The 26,978-nt window shown below is 51.1% G+C and overlaps 12 protein-coding genes across 12 annotated transcripts; 7 read left to right on the forward strand and 5 right to left on the reverse strand.

Moving 5' to 3' along the window:
* Nucleotides 1-289: 289 nt before the first annotated feature.
* BJX68DRAFT_230357 (HAD family hydrolase) lies at nucleotides 290-1,753 on the reverse strand. Its single transcript, XM_071039198.1, has 2 exons — nucleotides 1,444-1,753; nucleotides 290-1,378 (listed from the first exon to the last, which is right to left on the reverse strand). The coding sequence occupies exons 1-2, from the start codon at nucleotides 1,450-1,452 to the stop codon at nucleotides 635-637; spliced, it is 753 nt and encodes a 250-aa protein (XP_070902422.1). The 5' UTR covers nucleotides 1,453-1,753; the 3' UTR covers nucleotides 290-634.
* A 1,198-nt stretch (nucleotides 1,754-2,951) lies between these two features.
* BJX68DRAFT_205667 (initiator tRNA phosphoribosyl transferase family protein) lies at nucleotides 2,952-5,050 on the forward strand. Its single transcript, XM_071037637.1, has 5 exons — nucleotides 2,952-3,552; nucleotides 3,642-3,676; nucleotides 3,747-3,919; nucleotides 3,982-4,648; nucleotides 4,703-5,050. Exons 1-5 carry the CDS (start codon nucleotides 3,203-3,205, stop codon nucleotides 4,855-4,857), a joined length of 1,380 nt encoding a protein of 459 aa, XP_070902423.1. The 5' UTR covers nucleotides 2,952-3,202; the 3' UTR covers nucleotides 4,858-5,050.
* On the reverse strand, nucleotides 4,873-6,018 carry BJX68DRAFT_205659 (aldo/keto reductase family protein). Its single transcript, XM_071037636.1, has 2 exons — nucleotides 5,288-6,018; nucleotides 4,873-5,223 (listed from the first exon to the last, which is right to left on the reverse strand). The coding sequence occupies exons 1-2, from the start codon at nucleotides 5,801-5,803 to the stop codon at nucleotides 4,888-4,890; spliced, it is 852 nt and encodes a 283-aa protein (XP_070902424.1). The 5' UTR covers nucleotides 5,804-6,018; the 3' UTR covers nucleotides 4,873-4,887.
* Nucleotides 6,019-6,934: 916 nt separating this feature from the next.
* Nucleotides 6,935-9,763, forward strand: BJX68DRAFT_230381 (alpha-actinin, sarcomeric (f-actin cross linking protein)). The gene is made up of 4 exons (XM_071039199.1): nucleotides 6,935-7,376; nucleotides 7,482-7,548; nucleotides 7,609-9,216; nucleotides 9,280-9,763. The coding sequence occupies exons 1-4, from the start codon at nucleotides 7,321-7,323 to the stop codon at nucleotides 9,484-9,486; spliced, it is 1,938 nt and encodes a 645-aa protein (XP_070902425.1). The 5' UTR covers nucleotides 6,935-7,320; the 3' UTR covers nucleotides 9,487-9,763.
* A 160-nt stretch (nucleotides 9,764-9,923) lies between these two features.
* Nucleotides 9,924-11,720, forward strand: BJX68DRAFT_205740 (putative RNA binding protein). The gene is made up of 7 exons (XM_071037639.1): nucleotides 9,924-10,058; nucleotides 10,133-10,201; nucleotides 10,465-10,496; nucleotides 10,580-10,617; nucleotides 10,693-10,753; nucleotides 10,806-10,872; nucleotides 10,929-11,720. The coding sequence occupies exons 1-7, from the start codon at nucleotides 10,020-10,022 to the stop codon at nucleotides 11,619-11,621; spliced, it is 999 nt and encodes a 332-aa protein (XP_070902426.1). The 5' UTR covers nucleotides 9,924-10,019; the 3' UTR covers nucleotides 11,622-11,720.
* A 194-nt stretch (nucleotides 11,721-11,914) lies between these two features.
* Nucleotides 11,915-13,231, reverse strand: BJX68DRAFT_263759 (WD40 repeat domain-containing protein; the record flags this gene model as incomplete). Its single annotated transcript, XM_071044771.1, has 6 exons — nucleotides 11,915-12,051; nucleotides 12,109-12,749; nucleotides 12,800-12,895; nucleotides 12,957-12,996; nucleotides 13,052-13,165; nucleotides 13,222-13,231. 6 exons carry the CDS (start codon nucleotides 13,229-13,231, stop codon nucleotides 11,915-11,917), a joined length of 1,038 nt encoding a protein of 345 aa, XP_070902427.1.
* Nucleotides 13,232-13,793: 562 nt separating this feature from the next.
* On the forward strand, nucleotides 13,794-16,697 carry BJX68DRAFT_230404 (WD repeat PLAP family protein). Its single transcript, XM_071039200.1, has 3 exons — nucleotides 13,794-14,176; nucleotides 14,265-14,718; nucleotides 14,769-16,697. Exons 1-3 carry the CDS (start codon nucleotides 14,129-14,131, stop codon nucleotides 16,631-16,633), a joined length of 2,367 nt encoding a protein of 788 aa, XP_070902428.1. The 5' UTR covers nucleotides 13,794-14,128; the 3' UTR covers nucleotides 16,634-16,697.
* BJX68DRAFT_230406 (NADHX epimerase) lies at nucleotides 16,698-17,905 on the reverse strand. The gene is made up of 4 exons (XM_071039201.1): nucleotides 17,755-17,905; nucleotides 17,579-17,687; nucleotides 17,435-17,500; nucleotides 16,698-17,319 (listed from the first exon to the last, which is right to left on the reverse strand). The coding sequence occupies exons 1-4, from the start codon at nucleotides 17,839-17,841 to the stop codon at nucleotides 16,784-16,786; spliced, it is 798 nt and encodes a 265-aa protein (XP_070902429.1). The 5' UTR covers nucleotides 17,842-17,905; the 3' UTR covers nucleotides 16,698-16,783.
* A 149-nt stretch (nucleotides 17,906-18,054) lies between these two features.
* On the forward strand, nucleotides 18,055-18,889 carry BJX68DRAFT_230409 (mitochondrial 37S ribosomal protein bS16m). Its single transcript, XM_071039202.1, has 3 exons — nucleotides 18,055-18,189; nucleotides 18,308-18,503; nucleotides 18,566-18,889. The coding sequence occupies exons 1-3, from the start codon at nucleotides 18,113-18,115 to the stop codon at nucleotides 18,602-18,604; spliced, it is 312 nt and encodes a 103-aa protein (XP_070902430.1). The 5' UTR covers nucleotides 18,055-18,112; the 3' UTR covers nucleotides 18,605-18,889.
* A 528-nt stretch (nucleotides 18,890-19,417) lies between these two features.
* BJX68DRAFT_205921 (uncharacterized protein) lies at nucleotides 19,418-20,158 on the reverse strand. Its single transcript, XM_071037640.1, has one exon. The coding sequence runs from the start codon at nucleotides 20,017-20,019 to the stop codon at nucleotides 19,573-19,575; it is 447 nt and encodes a 148-aa protein (XP_070902431.1). The 5' UTR covers nucleotides 20,020-20,158; the 3' UTR covers nucleotides 19,418-19,572.
* A 1,338-nt stretch (nucleotides 20,159-21,496) lies between these two features.
* Nucleotides 21,497-23,934, forward strand: BJX68DRAFT_205950 (uncharacterized protein). The gene has a single exon (XM_071037641.1). It carries the CDS (start codon nucleotides 21,788-21,790, stop codon nucleotides 23,642-23,644), a length of 1,857 nt encoding a protein of 618 aa, XP_070902432.1. The 5' UTR covers nucleotides 21,497-21,787; the 3' UTR covers nucleotides 23,645-23,934.
* Nucleotides 23,935-24,954: 1,020 nt separating this feature from the next.
* BJX68DRAFT_230413 (mitochondrial 37S ribosomal protein mS45) lies at nucleotides 24,955-26,636 on the forward strand. Its single transcript, XM_071039203.1, has 2 exons — nucleotides 24,955-25,634; nucleotides 25,826-26,636. Exons 1-2 carry the CDS (start codon nucleotides 25,095-25,097, stop codon nucleotides 26,510-26,512), a joined length of 1,227 nt encoding a protein of 408 aa, XP_070902433.1. The 5' UTR covers nucleotides 24,955-25,094; the 3' UTR covers nucleotides 26,513-26,636.
* The last annotated feature ends 342 nt before the right edge of the window (nucleotides 26,637-26,978 follow it).

Consider the following 26,978-nt stretch of genomic DNA (forward strand, 5'->3'; position numbering starts at 1 on the left):
CTCATAAGAGGCGAGCGATTGTCCATGTGATTAACAATGCTTTTTCGAACACTCATACCCCTTGCATGCGGTCGATCGGTCTGCTGAGGAGTTTCTAAGCGAGGGAAAATTCAGCTTACCAGTCGAGAAGGGCCGGCATTGAAATTTGATGTTTACAACCGAAGTATGGATGTGGAGACAATTTTCTCGATTAAGCGTATTTAGCGTTGCGACGGACTTCGGGTGGTGCCAGGCGGGCTGCTCCCCGCTTCATGGAGGGGTAGAGGGGTAATAGTGTACAAGGAAAAGGTGGCAAGTCAAGGAGTATTTTTCATTTTTCGTCCCAGGCTAGAGACTCCCTGTCTGGGTATCTTGCTATCATGAAATCTGTCTATGCCACGAAGTGAATACTAATTCGTGTATCCCAAGTCTGAAAGGGAAATGGAGAAGAAAAGAAAAATGCCGGTGATGCCCCATAGTAACGCTCGGCCCCCGCGGACTCAGGCAAAGAAACACAACGGCGGGCGCAAAGTGGGTGGGTGGTTGAATTAAGAAAAATTGAGGAATAACCGAAAGTTTCGAGAATGATAATACGCCCGCTGTCATGATATCGTGTATGTTTGAAACAAGCAAAGATCCAAGTTCAAAAGTCGAATCACAGGGAGGGAGAGATGGGCCGGCTCTCGATCTCCTGGAGGCACTTGGGAAATTCGCTCCAGTCTTTCATAATGACATGAGCGCCAAGGTCGGTGAGACGTTGTGACATCTCGGCCTGCTTCTCCTGGCCGTGGTAGCTTCCGACGTAGCCAATGACAAAGATTTTGGCGCGGATGGCGCTGAGGGCACCGGAAACACTGTCCTCGACGGCGACGGTTTCTTCGGCTGTCTTTCCGCACTCCTTGAGCGCATGGAGGTAGATAGCGGGGTCGGGCTTGGAAGTAGGCTTAGGGAGGGAGGTGGCGGCACTGAAAATCTTGTCGTGGTCAAAGTACTTGTCCTGTCCAACCTTCTGGAGAGAAGCGCGGACACGGCGAAGGGCAGAGGACGAGACAACAGCAAGATCGTACTTCTTCTCCTCGAAGAGCTTCTCAACCTGCTCGCTGGCGCCAACACAGGGCTGGGCTTTTTCGAGCAGCTTGGCAATGACCTTGTCCTCCTCCTTGGTGACATATCCCTCAAGTTCCTCCTGGGAGAGTTCGAACTTGAACTTTGCCTGGAGAGATTGCATCATGCCACGGAAGTTCTGGCCGACAAAGTCTTGGATCAGCTGCTCGCCGGTGTAGCGGACGGTGATGCCCTGCTTCTCAAGGATCTCATTGGCAAGGTCGGCGCACGCCTCGAAGGCCAACTCTTCTGAGAGGACGAGGGTGTTGTCGCAGTCAAAGAAAATCTCCGTGATCTAAACAATGAAGTGTCAGTCGCGGATTGGCTTGAGAGCATCAAGGAAAATAGGAGGCTTCTCACCTTAGGCATGGTGCAGGTTGTGTTGTGTTGTGTTATGTTATGTTTGTGCTGCTGCGTTTGTGTTGAAGGAGAGATATCAACGAAAGATGGAGGAAAGGAAGGAGAAGTAGTGTTATGGCCGCTGGTAAAGAGAATTGGGTCTGAGCAAAATTGGAACCAACGGGGATAAATCGGGTCCTTAAGTAGATTTGGAGCAGGCCAACATTCAAAAAACCATATCAGGATCGTGAAGAGGGGAAAGCAAATAATGTCATGGATCCATGTGTCATGGATCCATGATGGTGCATTGTTCCAAATCCAGGCAAGAGCGGGACGGCGGGGCCTGAGGTCATAGCTGTGACTTTTGCGACTGGACATGGCGACACTAGCCTGGGAAACTTGCGCCTGCAATTGCAGGCTCACCGAGCGACGGCGGCCTTCGGGGCTGCACAGCCCGCTAACACCACCACTAGGCCTATCAAGAGAAAGCACCCGCTGCCAGGCTGTGACGCTGGTTTGGGAAACGCGCAGGCACCCTTTGGGTTATTCCGATCAAGACTAGCGTGGTTGGGCTGAGACCCGTCGGTGGAAAGGCGCAGAAACCTGGTCTTGTCCTGAGATAGAAGCCCGTCGAATCATATTCACCTTCTGAAGCAGCTGGCTGGAAGGGCTCATGGAAAGGCTCATGAAAGGTTTGAAAGGGCTCATTCAAGGGCTCATAGAAGGCTCATGAAATGTTCCTCTACAAAGTACAAACTGTTTGACACTGGCCCATTCTCAACGCCTTCTGCTCGATTCTGTGGATGCAAAGCTCCTCGCCGCCAACCCGCAGGCAACTTACCATTCGAACTAGTCGGTTCCTCAAGCGAATATAACCCCGACAAAGCATAATAATACGGATACTGATGACTCGAAATCCAGCGCGTTTAAAACGGAGCACTGTGTTCCAGCGCCTAGGATCTAGCAGCCAGCTAGATATATGCCTCAAATCGTGAAGTGGTTGTCATCCCATGTCCATGGTCTCCCGGGGCTTAGCCACGAATCAATGGCTGGAGGGGGTGCACTATAATGCGGCATCAAGGGGCTAAATCTTGGTTTCCCGTAGTCAAAATCAGATTCTCGTGAGGCAGATAACCTGGAATGCAACCGTTCCCTCTCAAGCCGCCTCATGCTGGTCTGATCGAGCCTTCCAAGTTGGAGGCTGTATGTGTTAAAGTGCATGCATCAGGCTAGAACGAATACAGCCTCTGCGCAGTCTCCGAAGAGGACCTAAGAGCTCCGCAGCAAACTCGTGTCGTACCTATCATTGGCCATGTAAGTCTATCTCCTCGAGGCATCTTGAATCTTCGGCCCCGACTGAACAATGCGGAGTATCGTCGAGAGAAGATCAATATGCCTCATGCCCGCACATGCTCCGAAATATTTGGTGGTCAAATTGTAAGGGAAGGTCAGCGTTTACTAAGGATCCACAGTTCACATTCCAAAGTTGCTGACCTTGTGCTGTTCTTATTGGCCGGGCATACCCATGTACTGAGTGGACTGAAAAGCGCCCTGACAACGTTCGACACCAACTTGTGCGCGAGACCTGGGGCGCATTGACGCTGGATAGAATTATTTCCTATTTGAGACATTGTCTATACCCCAGCCGCTCGCTGGGACGGACGTAACCCCTCGTCGCAAATTTGTTCAAAAACTTGATGCTGGCTCCACTACTACAAAATCTTCGACGCTTGAAATCTCGTCGGCCTTGATTTGGTTGACGCCAGTAACATCAGCAGACATGGGTAATGTTTCCAATTCAGACTTCCCCGTGTCCGTATCGTCACTTCATTTCCCCTCCACCGAGCAGTTATCTGTGTCCCAGACGCTAGCCTCCTTGCGCCGATCCGCCCTCTCCGTTAACAACCGACTCCGTTCCATCGAGGCCGACGCTGCCTTTGTGCGCGAGGTTGCTGATCATTATGCGCTTCCCTTGGTTGCCAATGAAAGATGCGGGAGCTGGTATATCCCTCCAGAGATCAAGACCGGCAGCGCATATTTCAAGAGTACCGATGGCCATACCGGCCAGTGGGACTTCAGTTTTCGCAGACTAAATCTGCAGATTCTACCAATTGCTCGGGAGCATGGGGGGTTAGTGAGCCATGCCATAGCCCTTGTCAGGACGAGTCCGGGGGCGCCGTCGTCTTTCTAGGCTAACCGCAGTTGTTTGATTCATGCAGCTGTATCATTGTGGATTCCACTCGCCGTGGCAAGTGTAAGTGATGTGATTAGCCCGCTGCTGCACTTGGCTTCTTTCCATGTGCCCTATCTCACAAGTCAGCCAGTGATGCCCGATGCCTTGTCGAAGACCATTCCTATTTGGTGCGCGGTTTTCAACCGAGCGTTATTCCCTTCGGAGACTGCATATCATTCCGTGGAATTGCCGCCCAACTACCTAGGCGCGTCGGAGGAGTCGCAAATAGAACAAAGGATTGACGGCTTCGTGCATTCCCTCAAGGTATCTTGCTCATCTGTTCCATCATTCTGCAAAGACACACTTAGTCTGATAATATTTTTTAGAGCCTTAAACTTGATCTAAATGATCTCAGGCAACAATTGGGCAAGCCCATCCGGATCGCTTGGGCTAATCGAACATATTTCCATCCAACAGATCTACTCAAAGGCAAAGATTACAATCTGTTCGTCCTATGCTCGGCTTCAAAACGGGTCCATGGAGCAGAAATATCTGAAGGTGGATACATTCAGGGTGCAGGCGACGATAGCGAGGCCTGGGCCCATGGACTCACACCTTCAGTCTTTTGGGCTCACAAACCTTCTCTTCTGACACAAGCAGAGGAAGACCTTCCCGAGGTTATTGAGAAATTGACGCAGGAACATCGTCAGCAGAGCTCGAGCCACCAAGCGACTCTGATTGCGCCGACTCGGAATCTATATATCAGCCAGGCTCATCCTAGCTTGGTTGATTGCGGCCTGTATGACCTTGTCATCGACTGCAATGGAAAAGCAGAGACAGCGGAAGAAAACCAGAAACACCTAAGCCTCGGCTGTACACCCTCCAAACAAGGTGGCCGCGATCTGAGAAACCATCTAGACAAGGTCCGGACATTCGTTAGCTCGCAGTTGGGCTCGGATTCGTCAGAGTCTCTGCTCGTTATGTGCGAGTCCGGAAAAGACCTCTCCGCTGGAACCCTGCTCTCAATACTATGTTTATTCTATAACGATGCCGGTAAGCCCTTTTTGCCTGGTCTTTTGAGTTCTTCATTGATTTAACCCCTCATAGGCGAATTTGTTGGACCCCGTCCAGACCAGTCTATAAGCAAGCAGTTCATCCGCCAGCGTCTTGCTTGGATCGTGTCATCAAAGCACGATGTGAATCCATCCCGCAGTACTCTACAGTCGGTTAATGCTTTTCTCATGCAACGACCAGACTATTAAACTTGGAATTGCATTATAAAGCTCCACGATCTACTCATTCTCAACAGCCTCTACAATGGCTCCAGCGCCTCCCTGATCCAGTCCATCCAGTACTGAGAAATCTTCATCGGAAATATGAAAGTCGAATACATCGGCATTGGACACAATGCGCTCGGGATTATCCGTCTTCGGTAAAGGGACCCATTCCTTCTGCAATGCGTAGCGTATCAGGACCTGTTGCGTCGACTTGTTGTACTTCTTTGCCAGCTCAACAAGGGTAGGGTCGTTCGCCTTATAGTTTCGAACGATTGGGGAATAGGCTTCGACAATGATTCCGTGTTTCTTGCAGTACTCATCGATCACTCGTTGTTGGTTCCAAGGGTGGAGCTGCGTAGTCTAGCTGAGCATGGTTTCTTGCCGACACCAGTCAAGGGACTTAACAAAAACATACCTCAATTTGGTTCACGTGTGGCGGCCACACCTTCGCATACGCCTTCATCTCCTCGATGTGTTTCACGCCGAAATTGCTGACTCCGATGCTCTTTGTCCGGCCTTCTTCCAGCAGCTTTTCCAGGGCCTGCCACAATTCCTTCCGGCCCGACGACCCGGAACTAGAGCTGTGAATCAGGAACAAGTCCACGTATCCATCCTTGCCGCCAATCTTATCCACGCTTTCGAGGAGTTTTTTATAGGTAGCCTCGGGCGAGCCGGCCGGGCTAAGAATTTTTGTGGTCACAAAGATCTCGCTGCGCGGAAGACCGGAGTCGCGGATCGCTTCGCCGACCTCTTTCTCGTTCGCGTAGAATTGCGCGGTATCTATGTGCCGGTATCCCGCTTCAAGTGCCTTGAGGCTCGACTGCTTGGTTTGCTCAGCTGGGGAGCGATAGACGCCGAACCCGAGACGAGGGATCTTGACCGACGAATTCGGGAGGGGCAGGACGTCTGTGAAGGAGTATTTCTTCGACATGGTGCTCTCGGTCTAGCTATAGCTCGGGTATTCAATCAATTGGCTTGGGGGGAAACAAGAACTCTGGTTTGGAACGTTTTCTCGCGTGGGCTTCAGAGCTCTCATATGGACATTTGAGGCGGGGAGGAAAGTTCGGCAGCCCCGCCGGGAGCCATGATATCATACGCCCGCCGAAATGGTTAAGATGGCGCAATTCTTCGCGATTAAGGCTCAACCGTAGTGCATTATTAATGTCAACAGCGCTGCCGTTTTTTTTCCCTTCTTCGACAGTCTTTTCGCCCTACCTCCAGGGATTTCTCAGCTCCATCGTGTCTCGAGCTCACAACAAACGCCGCCATCGGCACGCTCATAATGCGGTTCTCGGCGCGCTGGGGTTCAATGAAGGTCGAAACCGAAGAATATCGCGAGAGCACCTCGGACGAGCAGACTTCTAGTTCATTGACAGGAAAACAAGCACGGGGTTAATGGATCAAGCAGGACTCTTCCCCGATCAATGACAGCTCGACACGAAACGTCGCGACCAGCCGATCGCCCGCCATGCTGTCGTGTCAATCGTTTGCACCTGAAGAAGAATCCGCACGAGTCTCGACTCTCCGGCCAGTCACGATATCATCGCGCTAACTCCACCATGTTTGTTTTTTCCTCTGAGACGTGTGCGACACTGGATAGACGGCCGGCGGCCGAACCTCGCTTGACTATGGCTGATGATCGATCCGTCATGGACAAGGCGTATGGTTGCCTCTTAGGCATACTCGAACTCCTCTACTGGATCACGGAGCATGCATGGGTGGACACCGGGCCTGGTTTGAGAGACTGGTTGGAACTCGGTGTAGTCGTCTATTGCCTGTATGAAGAAGTCAACTCCTCGTAGACATGCTATGTAGTGTAGATTTGATTCAGCAGATCCTCCAAGGGTCATGGTACTATGTATATATCTACGATGATATTCCGATTCTAACAAAGGGTGTTTATTCTAAATATATCTTGATGCAACCACAAACAATATGGACGCCCATCAAGAAACCTTTCAACTCTGAATGTTCCATTCTTACGAGTATACTAGACTGGAACCATGATTAATCCAGCATCAAAATTTAGATTATTGAAAAAGCCAGGGATCGGGAGCAGAACCGCACCCAAAGAATGCCGGGCGGCGGTTGCTGTGGGGGCGGAGGGGAGGCTTTCTGTTGACATCCACGCCGAACGAACGAACCCCTTTGAGCGATCGTCTCGCTCCATGAATCGAGAACTTCTTTGCAACTTCGAACCGGTATCCCGCTAAACAACCTGTTGCTGTCCCGAGTACGACCCGAGTACTTCGTTCTTTATCCGCCATTTCTTTCACGAAGATCTTACCTTTTATATTCATGTGATCCGATCTGTCTATCAATAAATTCGACAATACATAGCTCTGCCGAGCCCGACGAGTCTTGCATCGATCGCCGAACACAACCACAGACAGACACACACCATTCTCGTTTTTCTCTGAATGTTCTCTATTTTAATCGTCGTTCATCATGCTGGCGGTTGAGAAGTCATGGGTTAATGTGCAGCAGAAGACATTCACGAAATGGTTGGTGTTGCTTTTCCCCTCGTCCCTCTCTTTTGATGCCTTATCTGCGCCTTTCTAGTTGCCCTTGCTTTCCTTGTCTCAAACTGACACATGTATTCGGTATAGGCTCAACGATAAGCTGAAAGTTCGTGATGTCTTCGTGAATGACCTGGTACAAGAGCTCTCGAACGGCGTAAGTCATCCCGTCAGCCGAAGTCGACTCGGGTCGCTGACCTTCTTCGTTACTTTCTAGGTAATCCTCATTCATCTTCTCGAGATTCTAGGTGGCGACTCGCTTGGTCGATATGCTGCCAACCCGAAGCTGCGAGTGCAAAAGTTCGAAAATGTCAACAAAAGTCTGGACTTTATCAAGGGGAGGGGTATTCAGATGACCAATATCGGAGCGGAGGATATTGTGGACGGCAACCGGAAGATTATCCTCGGTCTGATTTGGACGCTGATTCTCCGATTCACCATTAGCGATATTAATGAGGAGGGCATGACAGCCAAGGCGGGTCTTTTGCTGTGGTGCCAACGGAAGACCGCCTGCTACGAGGGAGTCGAAGTTCGAGATTTCTCAACCAGTTGGAACGACGGACTCGCATTCTGTGCTTTGTTGGATATTCATCGTCCGGATCTGATCGACTACGATGCCTTGGACAAGAATGACCACCGAGGGAACATGAAGTTGGCGTTTGATATCGCGGCCAACGAAATCGGAATTCCAGATCTCCTTGATGTCGACGATGTCTGTGACGTTGCCAGACCTGACGAACGTTCGTTGATGACATACATTGCCTACTGGTTCCATGCGTTTTCACAGCTTGAAAGGGTGGAGAATGCCGGTCGACGAGTGGAAAAGTTTGTCAACAACATGCATGGCGCATGGGAAATGCAAAACTCGTATGAGAAGAGGATGCGGGAACTTTTACGCCTGATTCGGGCTCAGCGCGAAGAATGGAAGAACGCCACTTTTGAGGGGACATACAAGGACGCAAAGGAGCAGGCCTCCCAGTTCGCCCTGTATAAGAGAAACCAGAAGCGCCAGTGGGTAGCGGAAAAGTCAGACCTTGCGGCTCTCCTGGGTAATATCAAAACGAAACTTAGCACGTACCGTCTCCGGGCCTACGACCCTCCGCCAGAGTTATCTTCCGAGGCCGCCGATCAGGAGTGGGAATGTCTGACTAGGGACGAGCATGAACGAAGTCAGCTTATCAACGAGACTATTCGAGATATCAAAAACACTCTTCGTCGGTCTTTCGCCGACAAGGCGAATGACTTTGCGCTTACCTTGAAGACCCTGTCACTTGCAATTTCAGGTCTGGATGGTGACGTGGAAGATCAACTTGCCCACGTCAAGCGACTTAACGACAACCTTCCGCCACTTGATGCTTTTCTAGAGACCATCGCGGAGCTAGATGAACAGTGCCAGGAAGCAAACGTCGAGGAAAATGATTATACGACGTACACCCTGGACGAACTGTCGTACGAGCTGAGTCTCGTCAAGTCAAGCATATCCAAGAAAATGGCTTTCCTCGAAAACCAACTGGTTGCACGAAACATGACAAACTTGACCCCAATTCAACTAGAAGAGTTCGAATCCGTATTTCGGCACTTTGATCGTGACTCTTCCAACACCCTTCACGAGCTCGAATTCTCCGCTGCGCTGGCCAGTTTGGGTCTTGTGTATGACGAAGAGGAGATGCACGAAGTCTATGTGGAAACTTGCGGGCCCACTAGATTGTCCCAGAACGCCGGTGTCAGCTTTGAGCAGTTTATCCGGTTCATGGTGAGTGTGACGGAGGATCAAAATACTGCGGAGCAAGTCTTCCAAAGTTTCCGCGAGGTTGCAGATGGCAAGGTAAGCTTCACCAACAGTTCTGAGCTCAGTCGTCCCAGTTGGCTAACATACATGGATTTCCAGCCGTATGTCACGGAACTTGACCTCAGGCACTCTCTGATCCCAGATGAAATCATTGAGCATCTTGTGAAGACGATGCCTCAACATCAAGGTCCAGATCTCTTAGAAGACAGAGATCTTGCCAAGTACGATTATATCAGTTTTATGGAGAAAATGATGGACAAGCGCTCCGAAGGACAAAACCACGCCGCTATCAATGGTAGCGATTAGTGTCTTTCTGGATTCCATCCTTCTATTACCGTTTTTTGTTTGAGGTTGCTTATAGGTGTTGACCGGGGCTATATGGAGGGTTTCTCTGAGGGTTGGCGATTGATTTCAGTGCATACCAGGACTTCTTTGCATCGCCTGCGTTTGTGATTTACGTCCCTCATTTTTGCATTTGTGCTTGTCTGTTTTCGAAGGAAGCTGAGGGCTTCCGCTTTGTATATCACAACCTCGATTGGGGGGTATAATACTCGGTAAAAAAAATAAGAAAGTGATTGAAGTATGTGCACTCCATCGGTAGCATTTTTATACCTTAGAATCCTAAAGTGTGACTTGGAGAAGGCATTGGAGTATAGCAATATAAAATCACGTGATTGACCCGGTCGGATACCTGCCCATTCTTCACGCCTCCTGGCCGTAACACTACCCTTCCATTGGAATCTCTTTACTTGCCGGTTGCACTACAGACGCCGGTATATCGTTCCGATCCTCCTCCTTCCTTTCATTCTTACTTCCCAACTCCTCTCACTTGTTCAAAGATGGATCGGAGTTTAGATGAGATCATTGCGGAACGCCCTGTAAGACTTCCAATGCCTCGATAAACCGCTTCGCTCTTCGCCTTTCGATTTTTGCTAACTTTGTAACCTTGCAGCAGAGGCAGAATCGCGGCCAGAACAGAAGCGGTCGCGGCCAAGGTCGCCGCTCCAACGGCGTCAAAAAGGTATGCATGTCGCGCGCCGAACGATGTTTGGTGGCTAATCTGTATATCTCAAATGTACAGGTCCTTCCTCCTCATCCTCCTCTCCTTTCGCGCGCTCCTATATCGCATTGTGATAAGCAAACCTCAGTGGTCCAGTGATTCGTCTGGCCTTTGGGTAGACCGAAGGCAACCAGAATCGCCACGGAAAATGATGATGCCGCAGTACCATGATAACCTGATTTGATTTCGGGCTGACCTTGTTTCTCTTGATCTGATCGCAACAGCCTTATCGAGACGAACGTGTTGATTTGGACCTGTAAGGCGGCGCTCCTCTCCGTTCCTGCAGAACAAATTGTTTGCGATGAGATCGGACTTACATTTACTGACTTTGCACGATAGTGACTGGGTACACGACAAGTATGAAGACGAGCGAGACTGTATGTTTTGAAACCTACTTCCTCCAACCGATCTTGGGATTTCCCCATGGCCTGCCTCCTTACACAGTCGTTCAGCCCGCCCCTCGCGCTCCTCCCGGAGGCCTCGCGGTGATCGATACTCCCCGTCTCCGGACCGGTACGTTCTTCGCATACATACTTGAATGCCATTGGCGCTAATTGCATACAAGAGCTCCAACCGGAACGAGACTCCGCATCGACAACCTTCACTACGATATCACAGAGAACGATCTGGAGGTGAGTCACAATCATGGAACCCGAAGTCGCTCAGTTCTAGTGCTAACCCCCCACAGGAGTTATTTAAGCGAATCGGATCCATCTCGAATGTCTCGCTTGTCTACGACCGCGCCGGACGCTCGGAAGGCGTCGCTTACGTTACATACAACCGCTACACGGACGCAAAGGCCGCGATAGCCGAATTCGACGGCGCAAACGCCAAGGGTCAACCCATCCGCATATCAGTCGCATCCTCCGCCCCCCGCCGTGAGCGAAACCCGTTTGACCACGTCGAGAGACCCAAGGGTAGTCTCTTCGACCGCGTGGAACGTCCCCACGGTCGCGACGCCCGCAGTCTAAGCCCAGGAAGCCGAAGTGAAGATGCCGAGGGTGCTCCGCGCCGTCGCCGTGGTGGCCGTGGTGGCCGTGGTCGCGGAGGCTCAAATTACCGTCGCAGTGACGTCTCCAAGCCCGCCCCTGAGAATATCGACCGATACGTCCCCGGACAACGTTCTCCGGCCCGCCGGACCGGTGGTGGTCGTCGTCAGGGCGAGAACAGAGAACCCCGCCCTCGGGGTAATGCCCGGCCCAAGAAGACGCAGGAAGAGCTGGATCAGGAGATGGAAGATTATTGGGGTACGTCGACGACTGGTGCTGGTGCGGCTGGTGGTGATATTGCGGTCGAGCAAGCGGCTCCTGCTCCTGCTGCTTCTGCTGCACCTGTTGCAGCGGCACCTGCTGCAGATGACGACATTGATATGATTGAATAGAGTGTTGCACATTGTTGTGTAGTGATTTGTATCGGTGGTGCTGCGTAATTTATGCACAGTATTCTAAAACACATTTGGGTATGCGTGGGTGATCGCTCCCTGGAGATCTAACATCTCACCTCTTTCAACGTTCAAGTCCGCTTTCTGCTTAGTCTAGACTCACCAGACCCGTTGTACAAAAGGCATCCGCAGGAGTTATGGACGATCTCTGTCTGCATTTGAGTTGCACAATATTATGTTGGTATTATATTGTCTTTACACAGTCTGACTTGTTTTCCTTGACCGGTCATAACTTAGCGCCAGAGACCGTACGGTTCTCGGCACGCCTTCCACAGCTTGATTGTGCCGTCCTCGCTGCCTGTGCCGTATAACTTGCCGTCGGGGGAGAAACTGACAGACCAGATCGGTCCATGGTGGCCCTTTTGGACTTCTATTGTTTGTTAGCAATGCATTTGAGATAGCGGGAGAAAGGTGCTGAACGACATACCAAGTTCTTCATCCGTGTGTAAATCATAGACGCGCGCCCAGGTATCATCAGCGCTACCCGTTACCAACCGCGCAGTATCATTATTCACCGCAGCGCTGGCAACCTCGTACCGAAAGTCGACCTTCTTGAGTAAACGGCCCGGGTTCAAGCCGTCAAAGAGGTAGACGCTCTTTCCAGCAGCGACGGTCAGAATACCAGGGTCGTTGGGCCGTGTGGCGAGTGTGTTCAGCTCGCAGCTCCCGATGTTGCCCTCGACAGCATACTCGACGACCGGGTGGCGGGAGCGGAGATCCCACCACCGGATCTTGCGGTCATCAGCGGCTGTTGTGAGGATGTTGTAGTCGCGGTTCCAGACGATGGATTTGATTGTGCCGCCGTGGACGCCTGGGCCGATCTCGTAGCTTGTAGCTGGATGCGCGCCGTTCTCTGTTGCGGTATTTGATGATGCCGTTGTTGTTGGGGAGGAGGAGTTGCTTCCGCTTCCGCCGCTGCGCGTGAGGTCGAAGATGCGGAGTTTCTTCTCGTAGCCGCCGGTGGCTAGGACTTGCGGGGAGGGTTGAAGGGGGAAGGCGACTGCTCGGACAATGTGGGCGTGCTGCAGAGTGTGTAGGCATTCACCGGTGTGAGTGTCCCAAACCTTACTGGCTGTGTGTCAGTTTCGTCACCCGGTGAGACGTTGGGCTGAACTCACGCAGAAAAGTCCGCTGCAGCGGTGGCGGCGATGTTGGCGTCTGTCGAGAGGCGAGCTTGCCAGACCGCTCCCTTGTGGCCTAGGAAAGTGCCAATCCTAAAAAGGATGTCAATTTGAGAGATCACTGACAGAGTAAAGACCATTGTGAATAACATACCAATCGCCGGTGATACCATCTCGAAGCATAGGGTTGTTATCTAGTCGGAAAAGGTCAATTCATCCGGAAGGCCAGCAACAGGAACCGCGACCCACCTTTGCAAGCAGAAACAAGGTAGTATTGGTCGTCCTCTACTGTTGACGAAAAACTGATATGCGGCACGGGACGCGAGTGTCCGTGGCATGTTAAAGGGACAACTTTGGGAATATCTAAAGATTCAAGGGTCAGCAAGTAATCAGTGAGAAAATAAACGCTTCCGACGTACCTGAAGCCATAATGAAGTCAAAGTACAAGCATATACCAGGATATCGATTCCACAATGGCCGTTAACAAATACAAAGATGAGATGTCCAACCCAAAGAATAGCCCAGGCTTTGTTGACCAAAGAAAGATGTATTTGCAAAGAAGAGCCCGAATTCGACGTGAGCGACAGATAGAAATACAGAAGGAAATTCGTCGGTCTCGTCAAGTCATCAGTGCTGAAAAGGCGGGGTTTTTGCAAGAAGTCTGCCGGCGAAAAAGGAGAAGAACGGGCGAGTCGTCGAAGAGGGAGGGCGTGAAGAGGTAAAAGACCCAGCAGGTAAAGAATCAGTCAAAATTCGAGAGGCGGCCGCAGCGACACCCTTCTATACAACAAACTGAGGGAACGGAGAGTCCGACCCAGATGTGCTCTTGTCGTCAACTTTTTGATGCTTGTCCCAAACATCGGCGATTCTTGCGGAGGAGCCGATGACCGCGCTAGGCTGTATCTGCGCTAGCCGGCTAGCACGTGAGGTCTATAGTTGAACCGCAAACACAGGGCGCAAGGAAACAGGAGATCTTAAGTCGAGTCTAGGAAAGAGAGGGCCTTGGTATCCTACGCTCAATTCAGCCTCCCCAAGCCTGGAAATTCTCTTCTGGTCTGGACTGTGTCTCCTCGCTGATTACTCATGGCCCTCACCTTCTAGCAGCTTCACTGAGCTTCACCGCCCACATGACGCCCCTCTTTCCCTGAGGCCATCGGCCGGAGCTGCCAGGTGGATGCCAGCAGCCTGCCCCGGAGTTGGGGTTGTTCTACCTGTCATCCCTCTCTCCTTCCTATTCTCTAAAGTACCCTTTGTCAAGCACCTCTAGTCCGTTACCGTACCTACCGAATACCTGCCCTAACCGCCTTTTCACCCGTCTGTTTATGTATGCCTGAGTTCAAGATCTCCGCTGCTTTGGAGGGCCACAGCGATGATGTAAGACGCTCCCCGCTCTCTCGGTGTTGACACTGCAGAGAGATGTACCAACGCAATCAACCACTGGCTTATCAATGGCTCTTATTAGGTTCGCGCTGTGGCTTTTCCCAACTCCAAAGCTATTTTCTCCGCTTCTCGAGATGCGACCGTTCGGCTCTGGAAGCTTGAGTCAAGCCCACCTCCAACGTATGACTATAACATTATCGCCCATGGTTCGGCCTTTATCAACGCCCTAGCATACTACCCTCCCACACCTGAATTCCCCGATGGACTAGTCTTTTCTGGAGGTCAAGATACAATCATTGAAGCCAAGCAACCTAGCAAGACTTCGAATGACAATGCAGATGCTATGCTCCTAGGTCACGCCCACACGGTATGCGCCTTGGATGTTTGTCCGGAAGGCGGCTGGGTCGTAAGTGGAAGCTGGGATTCCACTGCTAGACTCTGGAGGCTAGGAAAATGGGAATCTGAAGCTGTACTAGAAGGTCATCAAGGAAGCGTGTGGGCAGTGCTGGCTTATGACAAGGATACTGTCATTACTGGTAAATACATCAGATGCTTTGACGTTGACCATACACTAATAGTAATCTAGGCTGCGCGGATAACATTGTTCGAATATTCAATACTTCTGGAAAGCTTCTGAAGAGTATCAAAGACTCCAAAGACGTTGTCCGGGCTCTCTGTAAACTACCTCCTTCCCATCCCACAGGTGCGCAGTTCGCTTCTGCAAGCAACGACGGTATCATCCGCCTCTACACTCTCCAAGGCGAACTCGTCTCCGAACTTCATGGCCACGAAAGCTTCATTTACTCATTAGCGGTTCTGCCGTCGGGCGAATTGGTCAGTTCCGGCGAAGACCGAACGGTCAGGATCTGGAGCGGGACGCAGTGCGTACAGACTATCACCCATCCTGCGATATCTGTCTGGAGTGTGGCAGCGTGTCAAGAGAATGGTGATATTGTGACAGGAGCTAGTGATCGAGTGACCCGCGTCTTTACCAGGAGCTCAGAGCGGCAGGCCAGCGCGGATGTGGTGCAGCAGTTTGAAACCGCTGTCAAGGAATCCGCAATCCCTGAGCAGCAAGTTGGAAAGATCAATAAGGAGAAGCTTCCTGGTCCAGAGTTCTTGCAGCAAAAGTCTGGGACCAAGGATGGCCAAGTGCAGATGATTCGAGAAGCGAATGGCAGTATCACAGCCCATACATGGTCCGCCGCATTGGGGAGATGGGAGTCAGTGGGCACCGTTGTAGACTCTGCTGGTAGCAGCGGGAGAAAAACGGAATATCTGGGCCAGGACTACGATTATGTCTTCGATGTTGACGTGGAAGATGGGAAACCGCCTCTGAAGTTGCCCTACAATCTCTCGCAGAATCCATACGAAGCCGCCACCAAGTTCATTGGGGACAATGAGTTGCCCATGAGTTATCTCGACCAGGTCGCCCAATTCATCGTTCAAAATACGCAAGGTGCGACTCTCGGACAATCCGCCCAGGCACCTACACCAGCTGGTTCCGATCCATGGGGTACAGAGAACCGCTATCGCCCCGGGGACGCTACTGCTAGCCAGCCTGCACCTATTCCTGAATCGCGCCCGAAAGTCCTTCCTCAGAAGACCTATTTATCCATTAGGACCGCGAATCTCAAAGTGGTTGCGAGGAAGTTGCAGGAGCTGAACGACAAGCTTGTTTCGGACGGATCAAAAGATTTATCTCTAAGTCCCTCTGAACTAGACACACTAACATCCCTATGCAATGAGCTGGAATCCTCGAACACCCTCAAGGACTCTCCAGCTGTTGAGGCTGGCGTAAATCTCCTCTTGAAGGTCGCGACAGCCTGGCCAGCAGCAAATAGGCTACCCGGTCTCGACCTCCTCCGTTTACTTGCTGCCGCCACACCTGTGACGGCAACAGCAGACTACGGGGGTAAAGACCTGATCACGAAACTTGAAGAGGGCGGCGTTTTCGAACCCCCGATAAATGTCAATAATGCAATGCTCTCGGTCAGGATGCTCGCCAACCTTTTTGAAACCGACGCTGGCCGTCGCCTTGTCATCGACCGATTCGACCAGGTCATTGCTGCTGTCAAGTCGAGCCTGGTGAACGGAGGCGCCTCCCCGAACCGAAACCTAACCATCGCCGTGGCCACCCTTTACATCAACATCGCAGTATATTCCACATCCGAAGGGAGACAGTCAAGTCTCGAATCCGGACAGCGAGGCTTGGTGCTTCTCGAAGAGTTGACACGGATGCTGTCGAAGGAGAAGGACTCTGAAGCAGTATATCGCTGCCTAGTCGCTCTGGGAACTTTAGTCAAGGAACTTGATACTGAAATCAAGGCCGCTGCAAAGGAGGTCTATGATTTTGGTGCGATTTCGCGGACCATCTTGAGCTCTGGCCTTGGAAAGGAACCGAGGATCAAGAGCATCCTTGGGGAGATCACGGAGAGCTTGCCTGCATAGTAGAGCTGCAAGTCGCCGTATTGGTAGCGTGAGCTTATACCCACAGATGAACGTTGAATAGATAATTCTTTTTCTTTAGTCATATCTGTTCTTACAGGAGCTCCCCGCAACTGGTTGGAGCAATCAAACCGTCAGTACCTAGTAGTCCTCTTAAAGCCTTCCCTCAGCATCAACTCCAACCTCCAATACCTGATCAATTCCCGGATACTTTGGCAAATCCAAGCCATACTTCTCCGCAACATCCTTCGTCAAGAACCTCCCGCCCACAAAATGCCTACCTCGATAGAACCTCACGCAGGGCTTCGGCGCCGTCAAACTAATCAGATACTCGGGCATAAACCCACTCCCCGGCCCCTCCTTCGGCGGCCCACTCTCCACATCCCAACTACTCGGCGCATCGACCGCGAGCACAGGCACCTTGGCTTTCTCCATCTGCGATATGATCTCCGGAAACGGGTCCCGGAGCGGGCCGCCGAACGAGAAGCCGAAGATCGCGTCGACTATTAGGGATGTGTCCTTGAGGGCGGATGCGAATTCTGTATCGTTGGTGAGGATGGGGACGAAGAGGGCGCGAAGTTGCGTTTGCAGGCGGGTGTAGAGGTCCTTCTTGCCGGGCTTGGGGTAGTAGATTGATGGGCTGTAGCCGTATTGGGAGAGGTGGCGGGCTGCGACGAGGCCGTCGCCTCCTTGAATAGTTGTTAGTTTAGTTATGATTGATTGAGTGTAGTGTGGTGGGCCAGAATATAATGTGGTTTGGGGTGGTCTGGGGATGCGGGGAAGGGATGGGAGGGGAGAGGGCACCATTATTTCCTGGGCCGCAGATGACGAGGATGTTCCTTCCGGCAGACGGAGGGTGGACGCGGTATACTGGTGCATCAATGCGTGGTTAGCTTTTGAGACTTGGACGGGCGATAGTGATATTGGCTTATAGTTAGGCGGGCTCACCTGCTTGTGAAACAGAAAGACCGGCCAGTTCCATCAGTTGATCGAGGGACCAGCCACCCATTTCCATGAGGTCCTGATCAAGAGAGGCTGCATCTTTAGAGGAGATTGCCTAGTGGAGTCAGTGTACAGCATTGCAATGGTGTATGTGCTAGGCCCTCCAGGATGCGATGGCATACCTTGAGTGACATCTTTGCGGTTCTATGGTGGTGCTTCACGAAAACGGAGAGGGGTGAGTGATAATTTTGAAGCACGGAGCGAAACATGCGATTGATGCGTCTCGAAGAGAAGTAACAGAAAACTGATAATGTCTGAAGGACCACATGGACGATTGCTTCATATGGAGTAGATCGAGGCCTTACATCATATCTTTGATATTCCCCACTACATGCGACGCTAGTCCTGTTTGGAAGACATCGGATTAACCATTCGCCGGCCAAGTTTGAATCAACAGCGGAGATTTTGGAGATGCCGCCAGTCGAGCCTCAACTTTTTGGCAGTCAATGCTCTATTGATATCCAAACAAATCTCGCCAGCATGGTCGTTCGCATTCGTCTGTCCCGGTTCGGGAACAAGCACCAGCCATTCTACAACATTGTCGTGGCCCAAGCACGGTACGCCTATCCCTGATCTCTCCCGGCTCCGAATCTGGCAACATGGTCCTCTGATGGAGAGCGGAGAGTGCTTAACGAACCTAGAAACTCAGCTGACTTAATTTCTTCCGGTATACAGAACAGCACGCGATTCAAAGCCCCTAGAGGTCATTGGAACATTCAACCCTCTCCCGCAACGACCCACGAACTTGTCCGACGAGGAAGCAAAGAGCGCGAGACCGTACAAGGATATCGCTCTCGACAAGGCGAGGGCGAGCTACTGGCTAGGAGTCGGCGCACAGCCCAGTGAGTCTGTATGGCGGATATTGAGCTTGGTATGTCCTATAGTGCCTCATGGATTGAATGTTTCGACCGGGTGATTAACGGGCTTTCGCAGGCTGGCCTTGTTCAACCGAAGACTCACACCCCGAAATAAGCACGCAAATATTAGATATGTTCGATAATACCCGCCTCGACTTTGTCCCGTCTGGGATGGCTTTGGTTCTACTCGGGTCGGTGGAGGACAACTCCGTCGGTCAGTGATCAGTGTGTGTCCAGCTTTCTTCGGGTAGGAGATATCTTGGGACTCGCTTTGCAAATCCTCGAACCCGCGTTTCCAGCATTTATTTGGCGTTTGATTAGGGATGACTTTGGCATAGGGCGCCAAACCTGTAAATTGTTCTGTACATTAAGGATATCATGATAAGCCTTGTTTCAACCTTTTTCTCACTGAGATATCTTTTCACAGGAGACGCAGTCCATTCCGTTGGTAGAACCTTGATTGTACCTTCCTGAAGCTTCGAGTCCTAAACTCGGATGCGGCTGTCCGATGCCCGAGAGAGAACTGACCTTATATTGTCCGATGCAACCGACAGAAAGCCAGACAATAATAGCCGAGCCGACCAAGCGTCAGAAGACAAGGAGGTCAGCATCATCAAAGTTGGGAGCCTGCTTCGGAAGTGTACGAGAAGTATCAAAGAGAAAATGCCCGCATACCGCTCGCAGACGATCTTTGTCTAGACGAGTCTGGAGCAGTATACGTGTGGGAAAAGCATCGGCAAGTTTGCCTTGCCTTTCAGAGACACCAAAGTAGTTGTAAAGCACTTACATAGGAGCAGTCAGCTCGATCGAGTAGTTAAAGGATTAGTAGTAATTACTCCCGTAAAGCTTCATACTACTCCTGGTAGTCGAAGCAAGTTCGAGGATGAAGGAACCAATCCCCTTGCGCGCTGAGGTCCGAGGCTCTCGAGGATCGTTGTAAAGCCTCATCGTCAAATGTGATTGGTGATTGTTAAGAATTCAGCTGGGAAGATCACATCCAAGTTCGAGTTTCGATAATTCTAGAGAGTCGAGGACTGCTGACATTGTTCTCATGTTCTTCTCGTTATAGGCTCATACCAGAGGTCATGCATGCGCCGTAGCATGCCCTAGCTTGATCTCGGTATACACGGACGTGCTTTTGTCATGGATCTGCTTATCATGCTGCAGCTGGAGGGCTAGAATGTCCACTGCATATCCGACAACGGCCGGATCCAGTTTCCATCCTTCTGGGTTGCTTGTTTGCTGCCCCTTCCCAAGGCCCGTCGTGCTGGTCGCCCTCATCACATGGCAAATCGATGACTCCTCAATAGGATGGCGGGCCGTTGCACTGTCAGCGAGGCCAGTTCCTGAAAAACTGACCCCTCCAGGCAATGTTACTGCTTTTCTGAACCCGAAATCCTTTGTGCGAGGGGCAAAACGTGATTCATTATCCCGACGGCAGGGCTCGAAACTCTCCGTCCGCCGCCATCCACGGAATGGGGGGCTGTGGGAGCGCAATGTTAATGTGGTACAAAGGCACATCTCTCTCATCAGCTGGATAGCTTGAGGCTGAAGTAATGACGTGGGTTGGCTTTTTCGCTCGCATACTTTCCATACGTTGTAGGCAAGGATGTCGAACTCGCAGAACTGAGACCAGATGGTTTTGAGCAGTTGCCAACGGAATATCGCTCCAGTCACAGTTCATATTCCTAACCACTTACTTTTGACCCTCGAAGAAGCTTTCTGAAGGAACCAGTCCAACAGGAGGGCGAGCCAGATTGATCGGGTCACTACGGTAAGATCTTGATTCAAGGTTTGCTTTTTTCTCTCACATTTTCTCTCTCGCATATTGCATCATATTGCCTCCAGGCTCCAGGCACCAACCTGCCTGTACGGAGTATAATGTGATCTTTGAGTCCTGGTCTAGACAGAACCTTGAAGTTGGTATTGACGACAGATCCTGTAAATACGGATACGGCGATAAAGAACCTGAAAAGGACCACGGCCCCGCAGCTCTTGCACACGCACCCCTCCGCATTGGCATTCGGACGCGGCTTGTCCTCGATCGCTGCACTCGGTCGGCAAGTTCTTCAAGGGTGGGCTCGTCCACGCGATAGGAGCACTACTCTGTAAATCGCCCACCTGCTTCGAGTTGCTGACGGAATGGGTTGATACAGCCTCACACAGTTGTTAGTAGACAGCACTGCATCACTTGCTTATCAGAGAGAGGGATCGCAAGACTTTGAATGAACATGAATCTTGTATCTTTGGTGCTTCATGCTAAGCTGACGCCGGCTCAATAGCGCGTCATGTCATTGCGACACTCGGGACGCGCTTTGAGCTTGTCGCAACAGCTCATTCGACAGGCTGACCCAAGAAACGGGCAGTTGTACTGTAACCTTTTGTATTGCCAGGTCGCCTCGAACCATGGATAAGGACACTTTTCCCAGTCTTTCTACCCCCCTTCAAGCTGAAAGGACCGCTCCGGACTCGTTCAAGTTCCCTTAGCCCTTGGGACTTTTACTCGTACCTTCTCCTGCATCATCAGCATCACTTTCAGCAGCCTCAAAACCATGAGAGAGCTTCTGTCGTCTGCAACGCTCTTCTTGACATCTTTATCGCCTTTACTTGCGCATCAGACTCGGGATCACCAGCGCCGTTAAACCCCCAACTACACTGTTCTATAGATCCTCAATCTCCCCCTCTTACTGCCACCCCCCTCCCTTTCTTTCCCTAACTTTAATCTTTTCCCCGAGACGCTCTCTTTCCGGCTTCCTTGTCATCGATTCCTGCGCTAAGCTGAGGGACCTCGACTAACTTTGGTCCGGCATCCACCTCTTTCTGTCCTCGTCTCCCTCTCTGCTCTCCTCCACACCCCCTGCTCCCTCCTCTTGTTATTCTTCCCCAGGCGCCATTTTTTGGAATCTACTATTGATCTTCTAATCAACTGCGTCTCTCCTTCGACTTCCGATCATCTTTTATTTGACTGGCGACCTGTTTCCACTGTCCCATTAACCCGTGTCTTTGCTTGCATCCTCGGTCCGTCGCATTCTTATTTTCCCTAATCGTTCCTATCGCATCGGTAGCCCCTTGATCTCGTCACTTGTGAGACATCCCGCTAGATCGAGTAGCTTTTCGCTGTCTCGTTCTTGAACGTCGAAAAAAATATCGCTTTTCTGTCCCATTATTCACCTGTCATCCCGCTCGTCTCCGTCCGCAACCCCTTACCTTCCTGCGAACCTCTCAGCTCGTGCTGCAACGTCGCCCTCGTGGGCCCCTTATCGAGCGACTCGACTCCTGATTTCCTCGTCCTCGAGGGATGACCGGCACTTCGAGCCATTCCACCCGTACAAGCCCAGGGTCCTATAGCACCACGCAGCGCACACCCTCCGTTTCATCGGGCGCGTCGCCTACGCACCAGTCGCTTTCATCTTTGCAGCCGCCCGCGACGGCACAGAATGCGATGTCGACCGACGTGTACCATGCACCCGCATCGCAGACTGCAGCTTCCCTAGGCCCTGATTTCGGCTATCACCTGTCATCGCCGCTCAGCCCCTCCTCGTCCTTTGATAATATATCCTCAAATACCTCGTCGTTCGAAACCGTGCCGTCAGTCGCCATGCGCTTGGGCGATTCCGATCGATCGGCGCAGGGTCTCAACGGCTTCATCCGCCAGGCCGACGCGGTGGGTGGTGGCGCAATATTCATGCGAAAGCTTCCTAAAAATATGAGTCGCGAGGCTTTGCGCAGCATGTTCCTATTCTCGAACGAACTGTTGGATGCCGACTTTGTACAGTGTGACCTTCCCGAGGATGCTGGATTCTTGGCTGCGATCGCACGGTTTAGCTCCATGGCTGCGGCCGAGGAAGCGCGGGCGTTACTTGATGGCAAGCCGAACTCCAAGAACGACGCTACCATGATTGTCGAAATCTACAATACCGGGTCCTCCGTACCCCCGTTTCTTCCCAGGCGCAATACGATCGACCATTCGGCAACACGCGGGCTACTGAACAACGGACCGGCGACGCGCCAGTCGCGGTTTAATGGTACCTTTCAAACCATGGAGAAGTTGTCGGCGGCGAACCCTGCTGGGCCGTCCGCAAACGAGAATCTACCCTCAGCCGAGACGAACTCGCGTCTACACAATTTCTTCTCTCCTCAGTCACCGATTGGAAGTGGTGGTGTCCCCGATTTCCCGCGCATAAGTGGCAAGTCAATGATAGACCAGGATATCGATGAGGATACAGGAGAGCTCCTCAAAGATCCTGTTGGTTACGCTGAGAATGGCCACTCTGGGTCTGTCTCTGCGGCTCCCCGGCGTTCAACCAACCCACAGATTCCTACGAGCCATTTTGGCAACTTATCTTTGACGACAAATATCTCCCCGCCAGTGCAGAATTACGCACCCGTTCAGACACCGTCATCGGCGTTTCCTCAATCTATGAGTAACAATATGGGTGGTCCCACATATCCTTTTCCTAACGCCCACACGGCTCGACACAGCTTCCCAGCAGCCAATCCGAACGATCAGAATCCTCCATGCAATACCCTCTATGTTGGCAATCTGCCCCCCGACACCCAGGAAGAAGAACTCAAGGCTCTGTTTTCGAAGCAGCGTGGCTACAAGCGCCTGTGCTTCCGAAACAAGCAAAATGGGCCTATGTGTTTTGTGGAATTCGAAGACGTGCGTACGGCAGGGAAAGCCCTCAACGAGCTGTATGGATATAAACTCTCCAATAGCATAAAGACCGGCATTCGTTTGAGCTTCTCTAAGAATCCACTTGGAGTTCGCTCGGGTCAGCCGGGCTCATTGAGTGCTTCAAATTCCCTAGCATCGCAGGCTGCTATCCAAGGCGCTGGTGCTGGCATCAACGCAATGTCGAACCACATGTTCTCAGCTGTTAGCGGACCACCACCTGGCCTTTCTGCACCCCCCGGTTTGATGCCAATGCCCCCAAGAAACAATGGTGTCATGCATCCTTCGGCATATCCCCACCCACCCATGCCTATGAATGGCTCTTTCAATCCCAATGCGGGTTTGGGAATTCGCCCGAATCCCATGAACCCAGTGATGATGCCGCCACCCCAATCTTTGCTCAACGGTGGAGCAAACGGCAACGGACCGCGCTCCGGCAATTCCACCCCAAACTATCCTGATTACATGATGGGTCGGTAGGACGACACGACATTCATTTCGACGGGTTCAATGTCCGACATGTTTTAATGATTACTGGTATCTCCGGCGCATTGAGGGGCTTTGTTTTTGCTATGGGCTAGACAGCATTCGGAGGGTCTCCTGGCCTTCCCTGGGAGTAAGGCTATCGGGACTCTTGACTTTGGCTTTCTTCTTATCGATACCTGGGCTTGGACACCCTACCACTTCATTGTTCTTTTCTTTACCCAGATGTTTTGCTTCCTCTTTTTTGTCCACTACTCTTTTTTTCTTGGCATGGAATTGTTGGCGCTGTTTCCAGCTTGGTTGGTCAGGGATACTCGCATCATTACTAGGTAGCTTGTTCTTGAGTTTGGATCACATTTGATACCTGTCAAGGCTGCGTGTTCAATTTGCTGGGCTTATCTTTTTTTGTTTTTGGTTTCTTAGCACATCTCCATACCCTTCTCTGCTCCGTCTTCTGATTCACACTTTCGCGCGTGTTGTTGGGGATTCTTTTCTCATGGGACTCTCTTCATACTTGGTTTAATGACATCGATTCCCTCTGCATCATCACTTCTGGCGTCCCCATCTTACACTAGCGATGTTACCTTCTCCATTTTTTCTGTGTCCTGGGTGGAATGTCAAGTTTGCTTCACTGTATTGTCATTTACCTATGCCTCCAGTCGTTTCTTCCCTTGACATGCATGACCTTTCGAATTTCTTTCTACTTATTCCCTCATTCTCGCTACCCCTCGACTTGGAGATGGAGTTCGAACGAAAGACCTTGCAAGCTGGGCTGACATTCGAGCTCTACTCTAACATTCATGGCGATGTTTACAATGGATGGCTGTTATCATTAAAGAATGGCGTTTTACACAGGGTATACACATGAGCTGTCTTCATTTTTCTACCTTTAGAGCGGATGCACATCGCGTCCGTGCCTACTTATAGGTGCCTGCCACCTCGGTTGGCATTTTTTAATCTCTGATAGCCCGACGACAAGAACGGGGTCATCCGATGGTTGGGGTATTCTTCTTTTCTCTTTAGCTAGGTTTCGAGCCAGGACTGCATGGCTTATCCCCATCCCTTTCGAGCGGAAACTGGACTCGAGTTATGTACTCAATACAAGAATAAAGATATGCCAGCTGGTGATCAAGGTCTCAGATCAATTACTAGTACATGCTCCGAAACCGCATTCAAGGCTTGTACTAGTAGTTTTCTACGTGGTTGACTTGAGAACCTGGCGCGCTTGGTGGAGCTGGTTAATCACGTGACCAGCTCTCCGTAAAAGTTTCTTCGTCTTCGGATCTTCCTTCCAGCCAACTTGTTGACACCAGAGTTCTCGTCCTTCGCCCCCATTCAGTGTCCAGACACCTTCCAATTGCACTTCGTTGATAGAATCAAGGCATTGTTGCTTTCTCATACACTATTATTTCCGAGCTTTGTGCGCTTGTCGCGCTTAGAATTGAAAATGCCGCCGCGAATACATTCTCAGATTATCCCCAACTCCCTTCTCTCATGTCGTTCCTCTGCTTCTCAAACTTCCACCCACTCATCTCTCCCATCACCATCATGCGCACCTCTCTCCAAACTATCTTGCTCTCGCCGCTCCACCCCTTCAGCTCCCTACCTGCCTCAACAATCCTCCCGCTCGTTTTCCTCGACACCAACCACACAGACGAGACTCCGAGAGACTATGTTTCAATGGCTTACGACTGAAGGGAGTGAATTGAAAAGCCACATTCCCGGCTCAACCAACTATATCACGGACGGGAGGAATCGAAAGAAATATGGACCAGAAGGGCTACCAGGGGATTCAAAGCCGTTTCCATCGAACCCGCATTTTAAGAGTGAACGTATTTTGAGCGAGGAACTGCGAAATGACATCTACCACCGAGTTGTGGTCAAGAAGCAGAGTGTTCGGGCTGTTAGTACCGATACGGGAGTTGATATGAGGCGAGTCGCTGCTGTATGTCGCTTAGTTGAGTTGGAGAAACAGTGGAGAGAACAGGTAAGACAACCATTTTTCCTTCTTCCCTTTTGCAATGATGAAACCACATAAAAAATTTCGATTAGTCTTTACGACCTCAGGAATCCTGGGAATGTGTACAACGCCTAATTTTCTGATTGCTTCCAAATACATGGCAACCTTTTTCTTTCTGGCATATTGTTACTTGTGTGGTCTAACTGTGTCATGAGTAGGGGAAACCATTAGCATTGCCATATGCTCGTGCTGTGCACGAGATGGTGCCGACAACCAAGTTGCAAAGAGATCCAAGACTGCAACGCGAAAGACCCCACGAGCAGATCAATGATCTTCCTGCTCATCGACTTACCGATGCTCAAATTTTCTACCCGGTCTCTGAATCTCGTCAGTTTACCCGTGTCGATGCTGGCCGCGTATTCTCCGCTGCCCCAGCCCGTCTGCGCGGCGATGATCAAGACGATCAACCTTGGGAGGTCGTGAGGGATCTCAACCTTGGCGAACGCCGAATCGAAGCCGTCGGAAAAGGCGACTCTGAGCAGCGCGTATTACTGCCCGCCGACGTGCGCATCCCACACCCGCACCTTATCACGCTTGAGAGCGAGCGCGCTGCCAACCCTGACAGTTTACGTGATGTCTGGAGAGCACACGAGAAACGTCTTAAGGAGGGAAATGAGGCTGAAGAGAAGCGCAAACAGCGTAAACAAGAAGCTCATGACCGCCAGGTATCCCGCGTTCAGCCCAGGTCGTCTCGATTCGAGTTCCGTATCAAGGATGTCGTTGTCAGCAAGGAGACCACCGGCACTGATGGGCGTAACGCCAAGGCCCCTGGCCGGAGATATGGTGTCCCCAGATCAGACCGCAAGAAGGGTCAGGTCAAGATTCCTACCTATGTGTTGGTTTAGATGCGGCATGCTGGATGTGACTCGGATGTATTATTATCATGTTTTTATATCTCTTTCCAAGCTTTGTACAAATATCCACTTAGGACTTTGAATATATCCTAATCATGCTTTTGTCTTACTCTACAATAAGATTACTCCTAGTGACAGCCATGTTGGCAGGTGCCTGTTGGAGGTATATGTTTTCGTACCTGATGTATGACTGGGGCAGCGCCTCAAATTTGCTCGAGAGTATGGTGCATGCAGTAGTTGATGGCCACTCGTCAAAAGTCTTTACAATCAGCGTATCAATCCTTCCAGGAAGCACTCTCCCCTCTGAGGTACATCACACAAAGTGCAGGGCTAAGAATAGCGAGAAGGTTTGAAGCACCACTTCGTCAGGACGAACATCAAACGCCAACGACTGGTCCAGAGACTCATAAGAGTTCGGTCAAAAGACACTAGCCATACGATAGACTACGTGGACAGC

Source organism: Aspergillus pseudodeflectus, assembly GCF_044049435.1.
Source record: "Aspergillus pseudodeflectus strain CBS 756.74 chromosome Unknown BJX68scaffold_8, whole genome shotgun sequence".
In the NCBI taxonomy this organism is placed as follows: domain Eukaryota; kingdom Fungi; phylum Ascomycota; class Eurotiomycetes; order Eurotiales; family Aspergillaceae; genus Aspergillus; species Aspergillus pseudodeflectus.